The sequence below is a fragment of the Hyalella azteca genome, unplaced genomic scaffold (assembly GCF_000764305.2).
Source record: "Hyalella azteca isolate HAZT.00-mixed unplaced genomic scaffold, Hazt_2.0.2 contig7618, whole genome shotgun sequence".
Lineage (NCBI taxonomy): Eukaryota > Metazoa > Arthropoda > Malacostraca > Amphipoda > Hyalellidae > Hyalella > Hyalella azteca.
This window is the reverse complement of record NW_025937739.1, coordinates 267,322-282,648: the sequence shown is the minus strand read 5'-3', so window position 1 is coordinate 282,648 and position 15,327 is coordinate 267,322. Positions and strand designations below refer to the sequence as shown.

At 39.4% G+C, this 15,327-nt stretch overlaps 1 protein-coding gene across 1 annotated transcript in view; it reads right to left on the bottom strand.

Moving 5' to 3' along the window:
* Window positions 1–4,344: 4,344 nt before the first annotated feature.
* Window positions 4,345–15,327, bottom strand: part of LOC108673015 — a 37,914-nt gene continuing 26,931 nt past the window's right edge. The window contains exons 2-7 of the mRNA XM_018160781.2: window positions 8,698–8,906; window positions 8,094–8,235; window positions 6,503–6,645; window positions 5,774–5,857; window positions 5,289–5,415; window positions 4,345–5,027 (exon numbers count right to left, since the gene is read on the bottom strand). Coding sequence (XP_018016270.2) covers window positions 4,960–5,027; window positions 5,289–5,415; window positions 5,774–5,857; window positions 6,503–6,645; window positions 8,094–8,235; window positions 8,698–8,906 — 773 coding nt within the window. The 3' untranslated portion in view covers window positions 4,345–4,959. The remainder of the gene's footprint in view (window positions 5,028–5,288; window positions 5,416–5,773; window positions 5,858–6,502; window positions 6,646–8,093; window positions 8,236–8,697; window positions 8,907–15,327) is intronic.

Here is a 15,327-nt window from a genome sequence, read left to right as displayed (position 1 = left end):
ATTTTTCGTGTTAAACACCCTTTCCATTACACTTTATCACGTCTTACACGTTTTTCTTTCCGATCTTTGCTTTGTGCCATATTTATTCTGCTCTTCTTCCCGTATCTTTCTTCATATTATACTCTCAATTTTCTTACCACATTCCCATTTTCCCCTCAAATCACGCTCAGTTCTCCCTCATCCGAGGGCACGGCAATTCCTTGGTGTGCATGCAGCGCCGAACTCGGTGACGTTTCCCAAAAACACCTCACAGCGGAGGCCAGTATAACCTGCCGATTGATGGGCCATCAGGCGCACTCCGTTCTGTTTTTAAACAGAAAATTTATTTGTGCGCATAAATCTTCCCACATTTCAGTTATAATAATTGTTCGATCTAGTTTTGATGAACTTGCCGAGGAACAATCTAGGATCTTTATTTGAAAGAGGTTGCTTCTAAAGAAACCAATCAATCTTTCACATGGAAATCTATGCCGGAGACCGTGGTGACATTGTGACACTGATAAAAGCGACAAATTTTTCAAAATCTATTTTATACCACATATCTTTAGGAAATTCACTCTTAAGAAACGCTTCTATGCAAGGGCATGCATAATAAGGTAAGAAATAATGGAAGCTATAATGATATAGCAGTTGCTGATGTAAATTTAGGCGAGAGCAATCTAGATGAGCGAAATCGTCCAAATTTTTTCATAAATTTTTTTTTTAATTATCTGTAGCATTATATTTCACTAACAATTTCCCCAAATTTCTATCTCAACTGCAGCGCGAAGTGTTTTTCATAAAGTGCGAGACTTGTGAAGATTTATTTACTTACGTCAATGCAACACTCCTGCTTTCTCCGTCCTTTACTTTACAATTGTAAAAGCTTAAAGTTTTCCTGCGACACCTTCAGATAAAATACGGCTTCATGTTAGTCGCGCTGGCCTGAAAGTAAACCCAATGCTCTGCATTTTGAAAAACAGGCTCATTATTGCGGAAAAGGAAGGAATTTCTTCACTGGAAGCCTTGGCACGGATCGGGATTGTCCGTGCTCGTTTCTGGGTCGGATTTCCTGGCAGGCTCTCATGAGCTGCGGTGAACTCAAATGTCGAGGCTGGTTTTCTGACGTCATTGAGACGTGGACATTAGTTTTACTGTTGAAATTGGGTGTTTGTGGAAATTATCGTACCTTACGTGACTGATGTTAGGTATATCAACTTGGCTCACAGTATGAAAAGAATCGCATCGCATGACCTATTTCAGAAGTAACATAAAATTTATAAGTGACGAAAATTAAGCAAAGACTCACCCTATCTATCCCCACCGTCAGTTCGACAATACATGAATGAAAGTACATTTGATTAGCGAACCATAATTCGTATTGCAGATTTTAATACCTAAATTGCCAAAACAAATTCAAATCAACCAAAAAATAAGCGTAACCAACATGCCCATCTATTTACAATTTTATGACGACAAAAACTGAACGCGGGATTTGAACTGAAACGTATAAAGATTTGAACGTATAAAGATTCTAAGAACATTAATTTCACGCGATTATCAAAATTTTCGAAATAATGGCAGCGTATATTGATTTTACAGTACTTTGAGGTTAAAGAGTGATTTCATAATTAGTGACGTTTCTAAATGGTTAATTATTTCACATACATGAATGTCTGAATTCAATAATTCCGAATAAATTTTAATATGCATGGTCGTTTCATCGAATTTTCAATCAACTTAAGTACACTGAAAATAATCAGAAAATGTATATTATATATTTAAATTCCTCATTATTCTGACTATTCTGATTAAATGCAGTAATGATCCTTATTAAGTCGTTCATAAAACTTACGAGGTGCGAGAGCTCCTTGGGACTTGCAAAGGCTGTCATAATTCAAGAATTGGGTACAAATGCGTAAATGATAACTCAGCCTCCTTGTTTGCTGTATTGGTTTTAATTATTGTCCATTCTGCTCGATGTCCCGTTGCCTCCCTATCTCGATGTCCCGTTGCCTCCCTATCTCGATGTCCCGTTGCCTCCCTATCTCGATGTCCCGTTGCCTCCCTATCTTGATGTCCCGTTGCCTCCCTATCTCGATATCCCGTTGCCTCCCTATCTCGATGTCCCGTTGCCTCCCTATCTCGATGTCCCGTTGCCTTCTGCTCGATGTCCCGTTGTCTCCGATCTCGAGTGCTTGGATAAGGTTTTAGCAGAGCAAACAATCATAATATAATAAAGTTAATTGACCCCTCGCTAATTTCTTGCATTACCGCCTATATTGTATTGTGTTATCAATGGAAAGATCTCATAATGATGCTGCGTCTGCTGGACCGATGATCTTAGCGCGCTAATGTTATAAGAACGTTGACCGTGCAGGTCAAGAGACGCAATTGCATGGTTATTTGGATTCAATTTATTCCTATTTGAAATTAGTGAGAAAAGTTGTGGTTGAAAATGAAATAAATTTTTAAAATAGATTTGTATAACATTCAGCGGTAATAAACTTTTTACAATTTTACGTTTGTCAATAAAGTGAAGTGTCTTCACTTTTTGTACAATTTGTAATCCATCGTAATTATCGTTTGTTAGAGATTGTTTAAAGTTTGCACAGCTTTTGCTACTTCCAAAAACTTGAAATCGTGTAAGTAATAACAGGTCAATGAAACAAGACCGATTGTCTGCTGTTTTATATGAACCATTAATCATAAGGCAGGTCGGTAAATTGAACAACATTCGTTCACAACAACGAAACTTTTTGTTCCCACAATCACCGGTTTGAGAGTTGGTCGGGACGCACACGTAGCAAATGTCCACAAGAATTTACCCAGCAACATTTCCGGGGATATTGCGGTACTCGCTACCTTAAGAAGGCGCCAAAATTTGTAAAATCCTGTGCAACTTAATTTATTCTTCGTCCAAATGCATTTAAATATTACGTTTTACTTTTCCTTCCGACATTATTCACGTTTACGTTGGATTATAATGTTATGAATTCAGTTTCTTCTAAGAGTCTACATACATCAAAATTTGGGAGAACATGTTACCCGTATTGCTTCACTTCACAATTTGGTAGCAACATGTCCCCGTACACTGCAAAGCTTCAGACGTCGCTGCGACAGCTGGCCTAGACATCAAAGTTACGGCACAGCTCAGCGTCGCTCATGTATCTGTTTTGAATAAGAAGCCTGTCAGAACAAGACATTTTGTCATCCCAGCGTCAGCTGTTCTTGGGGGAATATTTATCTTTTCGCTCAGATTCTGATGCCATCCGGCAAAATGCACAAGAATCTTAAATCTCGAGTCGTCCGATTCCGGGAACGTGTGGCTCGATATTTTTTTAACGACAATAATATCTGACGAGACATTGTTTACAATGCTAGGCAGGTCTTCATTCAGTGAAGTATATTGAATTTTTTACAAATAATATTTTCTCTTCTTTTGAATGTTAGAAGTTTTGTCTATTTTCATTAAATTAATGACAATAAGCATGTCGAGCAGACTTCCCAATAAGTTTTAAAACTTCCCCGACTGAGGTTTTTTATTGTTTTTCACAGGAAGTTACCAATTATTTACTATTACTGTATATAAAAAATATAGCCTGTGAAATTTCCAACTGAAATGCTAGGCATTTTAGTCAGAGTTGTCGTTTAGGAGCAGAAAATATATCCCTAATATTTTCTTCTTCCATAAAAGTTATGAGAATTCATAAAAAATTTTAAATTTAATCATAGACACTTGATTTGTCTTAAGACAATAGATAAGATTAATCTCCTTTGACGCTCAGGCTACACAATGGGATATTGTTCAAAAATTAACACACGGTCGACGAATAAAATTTTAGCTATTATACAGTCTATCTTTCATCTCCCCACGTAATTTATACATGCAACATTATGCACGATTTCCAGAGACTTGTTATTTCGCGCAGAACAACAAAATACACGAGTGAAAAAGATAACAGGCATTACGTAGGAAACATTAACACACAACATTCGTCACAAACATAGAGGACAGATCGGCATTAGTATTAGGCATTTCGTAGAGCCTATAAGAGACCACGAAAAGATCCTAAATTATTGTCTAACCTGTGCAGTTATTTGGCGGTTTGTCATTTTCTCACAGTTTATAGTCTTTGTAAAAACTCTTAACAGCCCTTCAGGATTCAATCTTTTAGTAATAATAATTTCTTTTCATTTTCAAATTGCGACTATTGAGAAATTACATAATAGAAGCACGTGGCCCAATCCGCCTAATTATACTCTAAGCTTAAGAACTAATTCACTAGGATCACAGTTTCACAAAATTCAGCTGAATCATAGCTGTTTTGTAATCATTGTTGCTGTTGTAATCATAGCTAATTTGTAAAAAAATTATGATAATAATACAACGACACTCATAAGATGATGAATATGCTCGGGAATATGAATATTTTCTTTTCGCAATGATGTGGCAGTAATTTCGGCACGTTCTTGATATTTATATTAACTAAAAGGAATAGAAATCACCCCCAAATACTCAACACAAGCCAGCATAAAATATTCAAATTTACCAATAATTCATACACTAAAATTCAATCCCGTTGTACTTTCATCGCTGTTCCATATTGACACCAGTTTAGACAGACAACAATTAAATTCGATCAAGCAATTTCAACATTTCATATAAATTTTCCGTCCCTAATTAACACATACAACGGTCACTTTTTTCTACTCTTCTACAACGATTGCCACTACACATTCCACTTTATCTTCATAAAATAATCACTTCATGTCTCCTAGTGTAAGGCCGAGTGTTAACTGAGGCTGGAGTGAGGGCAATAGAAACATCAGCACTCCCCCAGACTGAGGCCAGGCGCTAACTGAGGCTGGAGTGAGGGCAAAAGAAACATCAGCACTCCCCCAGCGTGAGGCCAGGTGTTAACTGAGGCTGGAGTGAAGGCAGTAGAAACATCAGCCTCTCCTGAGGGCGGCGCTGCCTCAGAGGGCCGCTGACAGCAGCAGAGCGGCCAGCAGCGCTGAGGTTCCCAACACCGCCACTGCGCTCCCTGCCAACAGAACAAGGGGAAACTGAGAGCTATTTTTTTACCTATCATTTACTTACCCAGGGAAAAAACTCCAAATGTGAGAAAGTACGCAGCTACTTAGCAAGCGCGTTATAGGCGCGCTCGCTAAGGACTTGTGCTCCATGCGCCGCTCCCTCACCTGCGTTAGGCGCGCTCGCTAAGGACTTGTGCTCCATGCGCCGCTCCCTCACCTGCGCTTGGCGCGCTCGCTAAGGACTTGTGCTCCATGCGCCGCTCCCTCACCTGCGTTAGGCGCGCTCGCTAAGGACTTGTGCTCCATGCGCACGCGGATCGTCTTGGACGCGCGCTCCTCGAACTCGCCCAGCGACAGGCGACACTCGACCAGGACGCTGCCACCCGCGTCCACCACCTGCACGCGCGGTAGGGACATTTTTGTTTGTTATTGAATTTTCGAAATATTAGGATTTTTTACCGTGAATACATTTTTTTAAACGAGCAGCTGCCGGATTTAGTTCTAAATGATTACAACGATGAGTAAACATTTGGGAGATGAAGGAATGCCATTCAATAAGAGAATGAAGTCAATACATTCTTGAATGCCGGTACATTCATGAAAAATGTGTCAATACAATCCGATGCATTCTAGGCGACCAATTGCACGCTGGCTCTCGTCACTACTTTTTAGTAATAAATATTAATCGAGTTATAGATATGTCGCATTATCACAGGTGCCATTATCTTCGTGTATTATTTCACACGTTGAATACCTGTTGTCCGGGTATATTCAATGAGACGCCAGTGTAGCTGCCGTCTAGTGATCGTCCGTATTTTTCTTGTTGTGCTGGAGGAGCCTATGTTAGAGAAATTAATATACACACTTTTAAAATGCATGCCTTATATTCATTCCTGGACTTAAAGACTAACAGTCACCACCAAAAATGCAAGTTCTGTGCGGATAACACTACAAAAAATTTCTACGTTGAATAAATGATAATTTGTTACACACGCCAATAAGTAGCAGATGAGTTATTGATCCGCAGAAACTAGAATAGTATGCGTTAACCAGACACCTCAATAAAGCCATCATATAGAGTTGTGATCAGGTGCATTATGATTTGAAATGCATTCCTAAGTATATAAGGACCTCAGTAATTTAGGCGCTTGACCATTTCGCGTTTTTTTCGGATCATTTTGTGATTTTTTTACAGTCAATCCAGTTGTTATTAGTTCAATGGACTTACCTCAAGACTTATCTATTCTCAATAAGAATGAAACAATTCTTTTTTAAAATTGTGTACACTGCATTGATGATATTTTTTAGAATAATATAAGAGTAACAGCTAGCCATTGCGACATAACAACGATCCTCATTTGTCCTCTAATAGTGCTGCAGGTTTAACCTCTAAAAATTCAACACTCAAGTCTCTTCCTGCCTACACAGGGCTAATAAACTTAAGTTCTTTGTAAGTACCTCAATGCTTCCATGGAGAACTCACCTGTTTACCGTCTATTAACCAAAGTATTTTGGGCATAGGCTCGTCTTTCTCCATTTTTTGCGGCTGACAGCCGACGGTGATCTGATCGGAAGGCTCGTATATTTCGCGCACCCTTTTGATGAGCGGCGGACTGAGGCTGTGGCCTGCACACACACCAAGGGAACTCTGTGATACTTTCCTTGGTTTTCCACGTCAGCTATAACAAATCCACAGGAGACAGATCATGGACTGCTAATTAGAACTTAATAAGCACTTTATTAAACTAAAGGTAATCAGTTTGTACAAATAACAGATAGATCAAAGGGAAGCATCTAAAAAGGATGATGGCTCAGAGTAAATCCCCTAATACAATAAATAATTAATTCCTGGTAAGAACCGGTCCGCAATACAGTTGACCGTAATGTCGAGATACCCGTTACTTTGTCGCAACAATAAATTTCTTAAAAACTCATCATGTCTACTTCGCACACCTTTTTGATGAGAGGCGGGCTAAGGCTATGGCCTGAACTCATTTTGCATGCATATTTGCACAATTTTCCATAGTGTAGAAGCGAGGCAGTCGCAAATCAGAGAACCCCTACCATCAAGACTGTGGCGCGGGTGTCCGGTCTAGCAGTTCTGTGTTTATGTGCAGCGCTGCTCATTATGGCAAGTCTTGTCGCTTAAGCTCGTACTCGTGATAATTAGAAGCTTTTGTTCAAGGTGATGAGTGGTGAGCAGCTGCTGTGCCATCTTGAGTCCTATCAAAGCCGAGCGTTGTGACTGCGCCCGTAAATATCGCCCGAGTCGCACGCCTATGAATGCCATAGCACTGTTTAGAAAACGCGGTCCGGGCTCTCTTCATTTAATTTAATGTTAAATAATGTCTCGCGTGTGTGTATGGTGAGAGACAGGTTTACGTTCATGCAAAGTAACGTATATTCGGCTCATGTTCGACGACGATGGCAGACAAGATATTCAAATAATTTGAAACCGTATCTTAACGCATGCCTTGGTTCTATTGGTCCTTGGTTTTAATATATTTTTTAGCGGCCTCCAAATTTTCACATTCCGCGAAAAATTCAAAAGTCGAGAAAAGCTAGATTAGTCTCTCAAGTTCAACAACCCCATGTTCACTAACAATAACTCCAAATAAAATAAAGCGTTATAAATGCTAAGATAAAAGAAATTCAATTTCGTCCCTTGTGCATAGCTTCATCATCATAGATTTTTCTGAGTTCCATTCTCGGCCGCCAAAAGAATCATTTGTCTGCGCGCGTCCAAACAAACCTCAGATCGCAGGACGAGGCTCTAGACGTAGATCAAGTGCCTGATTCTATCAGCCGGGCAGCGGCTTCATCAATTGTTGTGAATAATGCAAGCCAAGCAGTCGAAAATGAGCGGACGTACTCACTAAGGACGGTCATGTGGGAATGCAGGGACTCACTGAGGACAGTCATGTAGGACTGCATGGACTCACTGAGGACGGTCATGTAGGACTGCAGGGACTCACTGAGGACGGTCATGTAGGACTGCATGGACTCACTGAGGACGGTCATGTAGGACTGCAGGGACTCACTGAGGACGGTCATGTAGGACTGCATGGACTCACTGAGGACGGTCATGTAGGACTGCATGGACTCCGTCCTGAAGGAAGGATGCTCAGCCAGCACCTCGCACCTGTAGGCGCCTGTCGCCGCTGCCGTCACGCGGCTCAGCGACAGCGTCACGTGGCGATCGTCACGCGACACCTCCTGTCACGACGGGGCGGAATATCAGGTGATATGTACAATTATCATTAAACTTTCTATTCTATAGTCTATATAGTAGTATTAGTATATTAGCTATATGACAGTTTTTGCTGTTTTTATCGAATTAAAAGTCATAACAAATGACAAGAAAAAATTGCAGAGAAGCCGTCATCAAAATTGGTGACAGTATCGGAGTTTTAGTTTTCTACATTCGAATGTTAGAATTGCTCAAGATAAAATATATAGCTAAAAATCAATTCTGGATGTCAAAATGAACCTATAATTTGCTTCTTTATTGACAGAAATATCAACAACCTCAGGAGAAATAAAAAAAAAACTTTGTTATCGAAAAAATAGCTTTATGGAGTGTGAACTGCCGTGTTAGATACTTCTGTTGGTTAGCAATATATTTGAAAACTTCTTTCTTCTATAATTATAATTCAAGTGCCGTAACTATCTACTCACGTGTAGCGTGAATATATTAGTTGGTCCTATATTGACGGGCCCATTCCTCTCTGTAGGCACGTATCTGTAGAACTCGGTGTTGTTGTGATACCATTTGAGGGAGTAAAGTTTACTGCTGCCCATGTCGTAGACGCAGCGCAGGGTTACCGTCCCTGACACGAACGTGAACTGTGGCACCTCCAGAGACTTTAGCAAACTGCCCGCGCTGCCTGCAACGTAAGCAACATTCACGGACTTCAGACAAACTCGGAAACTCAAACGCAGTCTGTATTCTAAACTTCTCAAGTGTATTCGTCTGGTCAATTATATGTCACACTTCATTGTAGTCATTGCATTAATAAAATTTTAATAATTTTAATGCAGAATGTGTTACAGGCATATTAGATAATTGAATGGTTAACATTTCCGCTAATGCATAGCCGACACTCATCTCGAGAAGCACACATTACCATTCTAAACAATTTACGTTTTGCTAAAAGTTGTCTGATCAACATTTTGATCAACGCCCTCATTCGTTTCCAGATTCCCTAAAATGAATGGAACATTCAGCATAATCCAGTCACTTGGTCGGCACAGGCTAACTTAATTTCCTAAGGCAGACAAATGACTCACAAGCAGTGATATGAATTAAAAGGTGTCCGGCCTGCAGGACAAAATATTAGGGCGGAGTAGCACTGAGAACGAGAAAGTTCTTTCAGAGGTTCGCATTGCGCAGGTTCCTCATTTAGTCTAGTTGGTTGAAGTGCTATCGTGAACGGTGCTGGCAAATTAGACCAGGACACTCACGGCTCACCTGCCGGCGTTCATTTCTTCTTTAGCCCCAGTAATTCGCCTAAAATAAACTTCTTTTTACCCCATTCAGAGGACTCTCTTAATTACCAGGGCAGAGAAAAAGACTTGAGAAAAGAATCCGGAGACACTGCGCTCATCGTTCGCTCTCTTCTGATTAATCGGAGAAATGTTAAAGAAAAAAGAAAGCCATGAACATTTTTGGCTGCTCCTATACATTTTATAATGAAACCAGCGAGCGATACATCGACCGATCGGAGTTCTCTGTGATGTTAAAACGAACTGATTGAACAAAAAACATTATTTGAGGTCCAGCAGATTGGTTGATCACTGAAAAGAGAAATCAGTAAACGTCTTATGGACGTTCCAAGAAAAAGCGGTGATAAAAAGGTGTCTCCAACATCGTCGTTGATTGCCTCATTCTACATTGCACGTACAGTCGTGGTCCTTTGGTAAAGTTTGGTCAGTTACGACGGCTTGAAATTCCAACTGAAGCAGTTTTGGAGCAAAATTCCTGTCAATTAAAATGGTTTCGTAATTTTTTAGAATTTGCTTGCAATTGTAGCAAAGAGAGTGGGTAGATCTTTTCAGGCTTTATCTTCATTTCTTGTCGAATGCATATGCATTACTAATTAATTACCCAATTTTCTAAAGACTAATTAAGAAGCAAGTAGATTGGTTCCTAGTCTGCAATTTATTCAACCTAAAATAAAATATGTCGATTATTAAACCTAAAATTATTGTCCTCGCTTCGGTTTTTAGTAAGTCAATATATACCTATATACATCCACGCCGCACCGTCATGGCAAAAATTCGTGCTCTAAAACCATCTCATATTTTGATATTTTGTTAACAAACATTTACCTGACAATATTCGACGCTTGGAGCACCGTAGGCTCCACTAAGCCTCTTTCATTACAGCTGCCTATAACTCCTCACAAGCTTATCCAGATCAAGATAATAAATAAGACAATAAATGCCAATGAGCTTCTGTTTGCATGCATGTCAACTGGAGAAAAACGCATTGACTAACATCGTTCACGCATAGCGCTGCCCGCATGCGTGATTGACCTTCTAGACGAAAATTGCATTTCCGCTCAAGATTCCGACATAATAAAATAATTTAGAAGAGGGCGATGTGCAACATGAATATCTTTTGCACGTCAGGATATTTCTGAAATACTAAGTTATTTTCTATTATATCGATTATACGTTGATTGTTATCAATATATTCTTCTGTCAATTAATTGGCTTACCGGACGTTCACAAATATCTGTAGTAATTGACGGCTCTGTTTATAGAAGTATTTATTTCATCGGCCCCGAGAACATTTTAGGCACCGACAATTAATTTGGCTGTTATATAAAAGTCAAACCAAGTGCAATCACTTTTACACCTGCTGCAGCAGTTTTTTTATGGTGGGGCTCGTTACCCTCACTTGCCATGACTTACCTTAATTAACTTTTTTTGACTTTTCCTCATTTACCGTGACTTTCCCTCATTTGCCCTCAATATTCCTCTTTGATTGTACGCTCATTTGAGACCAGGCTACGCTGCACTCGTCTGTTCGTGCCACTCTACATGCGGAGAGGATTCAGCTTTAGGGAGAAAAATAATAATAATAATTATAATAATAATAATAATAATAATAGCGCTTTCAGCGTTTTTTAGGCCATATAGTCCTGTCGCCGATTCTTAACATCGCAAAACATCCGCAGCTTGTTGCGGTCTCGAACTCACAACTCACTGATTCAAATTCTACTGTGCTGTAACCGCCCGGCCTCCTTGCCGATTCTGACCAGAAACTGGCGCACAGAGCTGGGATCGAACCCGCGCCTTGCTGCGCCAATCTTGGTACTCCTAACTTTAACCAATGACAATAAGAAATTATTCAGAGCTTGGCAATGCAAAACTCGCAGTGAAGAAAACGTGTAATTTTTCATAAGCCTATAATTAACCTGTTTTACGGCATGCGCTTGAATTTCATTTCTTCACGGCATTTTAAATATTTTATATAAAGTTTTATAGTTTGTGGTTACTAACGTTTATTAAATGCCAACTACAAAATTCAGTTAAATGAATTTTCCTCAAAATGGATGAAGTCTCGGATCTTTAGATCTCGGTGCAGGAACGTTATATGAGAGCCGCTGCCGAGATAGATTACCTACTGATCTATGGCTTCCTTAATTAGAAGTGTAAGCTCATAAGAAGCGGGAGTACACTGTCAATAGGGTTTCCCCAGTTTTATGTTAGGCACGAATCGCATCAACGACGCACAATGGACGAAGTTTTAAAATGATATGAGATAATTCTAACCATATTTCCTGCAGTATTTAATTCGTCTCTCATGCCAGAACTTTAATTGATATGATTCACTGGCAGACGCCCATCACTCTGCTCATCATCCACTCCATTATCCAGCTTAACATGCGGATATGTTTCACTGTAAGACCACCATCAATCGGAGAGAATACGTCGATTTACTTTAATTCAAGGGTTCCGGCTAGCAAGCATTTGAATGATCATTAGGACCGCAGTCTGAGCAAGATTATCAGCACTCAGTTAAATTAAAATGACTATTTCGTTGCATTTGTAGTAGAAAACAGTTTCCGATCTTCCTGAAACGCTGAGCGTTTGTACTAGGATTGTTTTTAGCGCATTTTCTCTTTATGGAAAAAATGCACTATTGTGCTCGCCATGTCTGTCTGTCCGTCCGTCCGTCCGTGACTTCACGTTTTCGTCGATTTTAAGAAGCGGGCATGCCTGTATCAATTAAGATACGACATCTTTAGCTCTAATGCACTGTACTAATCGCAATGAAAACTGATTTATGCATGAGAAAATGCGCTCTCTGTCACTCACTGCCGTGAGTACTGAGTTAATTTTTTTTCATTACCCACATGCGCAGCCAGCATCCTTTCAGCTGCTGCTCGTCGTGGCTCTGAAAGCTGTGCCAAGAGTTCCGTAATCCGCAGTAGCCAGGATACCGGCGAGGACTTGGTCTATTGCTCATACTTTATTGGTCGGGCCGCAGGAATATTTATGGCTTAGGACCACCAAATCAGTCCTGCATTTCCACTGTCACGTCTGCAGAACCACGGGGGCCTCTTAGAATTTCCGATCTCGAGTGCCTTTTTGCTTCTCGTATTAATATTTAACAAAAGAATTTGCTAAAAGTTTGATAAATCATGCATAGAATAATTTGAATATCAGCACGGAATAAGAAAAAAGAAAAACGAGTTAAAAACATTTAAATGTCATCTAATACTAAGTCTGCGCATTATTAAACTGCATTAATCTGGATTGATATATAGTTGCTATATTATTCATTTAAAAAAGGCAAGAAATGAGTTTGGAGAAACGCAATTCACTTACCTGAAAGTAATTAGTTTTATACTAAATATTGAGTCTCCACACATCCAGTAGGTATAGAAACTTAGTTCAATAGGATCTTTAAATCTTTTTCCAATGTAGTTTTTCCACGGATTGAGTTGAATTCATCCATCATCCTCAAGATAATTTTGCAAATGAATTTACCATATACAAAGGATATTCTAAATCTCTCGCAGACATTAATTTTTCTTCCATTTACAACTATGTGGTCTGCTGGGCAATTTTCAATCAGGCATCGCGTTGCAATTTAGCGGGAAGCCACAATCCAGCGCCAAATTAAGACCAAGCTTTTAAATCGCTTAGTAAATACTGCACCGTGGCCCATTGGATTCAAGGCACAGAGAAGCACCTACAAGTATAATTTAATCTCGACTGCTGCGAAACTTATTTTCTGAGGAATTTAGACGACACACGGAATGAGTCTGTCCGAGTAACGCCGTTCTTCCGAGGATCGCCGTGTTGTCATGGCCTTTCTTCTCTTTAGTGCGACATCGGCCTCGCTTCAAATGACCATCTTAAAGAGTGGCTTAATTATTAGTCTGCTATTTTGAGTGGTATTCTCTCTCAATAACAGTGCTTATAGGGTTACTAGAAATTTGTATCAGTTAGTTATAGTTATTGTGATAACTGCGTCGTTGCCAATTCTAAGAGTATTCAGAACGGCTCATATCGCTAAGTAGCTGACGTGCTGAGTAGAAGCTTCATGAGGAGCTTGAAATACATATTGCTTTAAATATTTGAGAATATGTCTCAAACATTTCAAGATTGTATTCGAGATTCGCCTAAAGAACATCAAGATCATATAGGTTTATATGACGCTAAGTTCTTAATTGAGTTAGCTGAATCTTTTTTTATCAACTGTCCTTCCTACTGTATTGTTGCTCAATTCACATGTCAGTTAACTGTTAACGGAGCACTCATTCCATAAACATGTATCGTCATAACAAAAGATGAAAAATCCCAAAAATATTGAAGACAAGAAACAGTCAATTTATCTAAGTTGCAATCAATATCTACCCTGATTTAACGTTAAGAGAAAAGTCCGAGAAGGTGAAAGGTGTCGTGGAAACGTGTCTCTCATAGAAAGGTGTCGTGTCTCTCATAGAAGGTCATATGCATCAAGCTGTCGGAATTTGTTCATGTACAGCTGGTGCCACATTTCTGAATCGCATCAGCGCAAGTAACTCAATCCGCATTCCATCTCGAGTCCCGATGACAGATTATCTCAGCAGAGATGGTCTCCGTCAACAAGTATACACTGTACAATGTGTACCGCCGTTGCACTTTAAATGATCTCAGCAGATATTGCGTGGTCGTTGACATGTGTTCACATATTTACAGCCTTGGTGTTTAATTCAGAATTGTGCCCGCCAACACTCTCTCCAGCGGTAGCTGGAAAAGTAAAATATTAACCTTAATCAGTATACATATTCCAAATTTAAATTCCTGCTGTTTTCCTTCAAGATATAGCGGTAAAGCTGAATTACAAAATACTTGCTCGTTTTTCGTAGATCCCGAACTCGAGGAAAAGTTCTTATTTCATTTGTATTTTGAAAGCTCTAATTAGCTGTACTCCGCTCCCGAGGCTCTAAAGTCCATATTGCAATGACATCCTAAAATATACGGAAATTCTGACATGTTTACAAATACCTCCCAATTGAGATTCCTGAGAAATAACGTTGCCCCCATTCAGAATTTGCAACGAATTGTACAATTGTGGTTAACTTTTCCCCATCGCCGATAAATTTTGATTATAAGCGACTCAAAATACCCCATATATCTTTGAACCTCTATTGCAGAATTTCTTGATAAAGTTCGTCATGACTTAGTTGTTGTTTACACATTGGCCAGTAGTACAATAAGAAAATAGCGATATAAGAATACATATGAATAGTTTACTCAAAATACCAACCTTAGCGAAACCTACTCAAGAAAGAGACATGTATGAATAATTGTGGGAATAAAATATAATGAAAGAGGGAATGTGAAAATAAATATATTTTGAGCACTGACTTCATTTCGCATTGTTTACTGTGTATAGAATCTGCCTGAAAAGGCGTGATGACGTAAACGCGCCAGATCCTTTCTCGCCTGGGTTTACACAGCTGCCGACGCAGCTCTCAGTCAACAATAGAAGAGGAATAACGCGGCTCTCTTTATTCAATGCTTTCAATGTATTATTGTTTTGCGATGCGCCAGTTGCACTAGATGCTAGAGTTCTGCGCAAATATAATTAATGGCATCAATGGTGACTGAATAATAATTAAAAAACCCATTCATCTCCTCAATGTTAAATAACAATTATACTCAATGTTATTTCTTTCGACGATTCTTATCTGAGGAAGGAAACCAATTAATAAACTAAACATAATTACTCATTATAGACAAAAATGCTCTCGTAAGCTACAATTATTTTCAATCCCCGAAGCCACAGAGGCAAAGACAAAC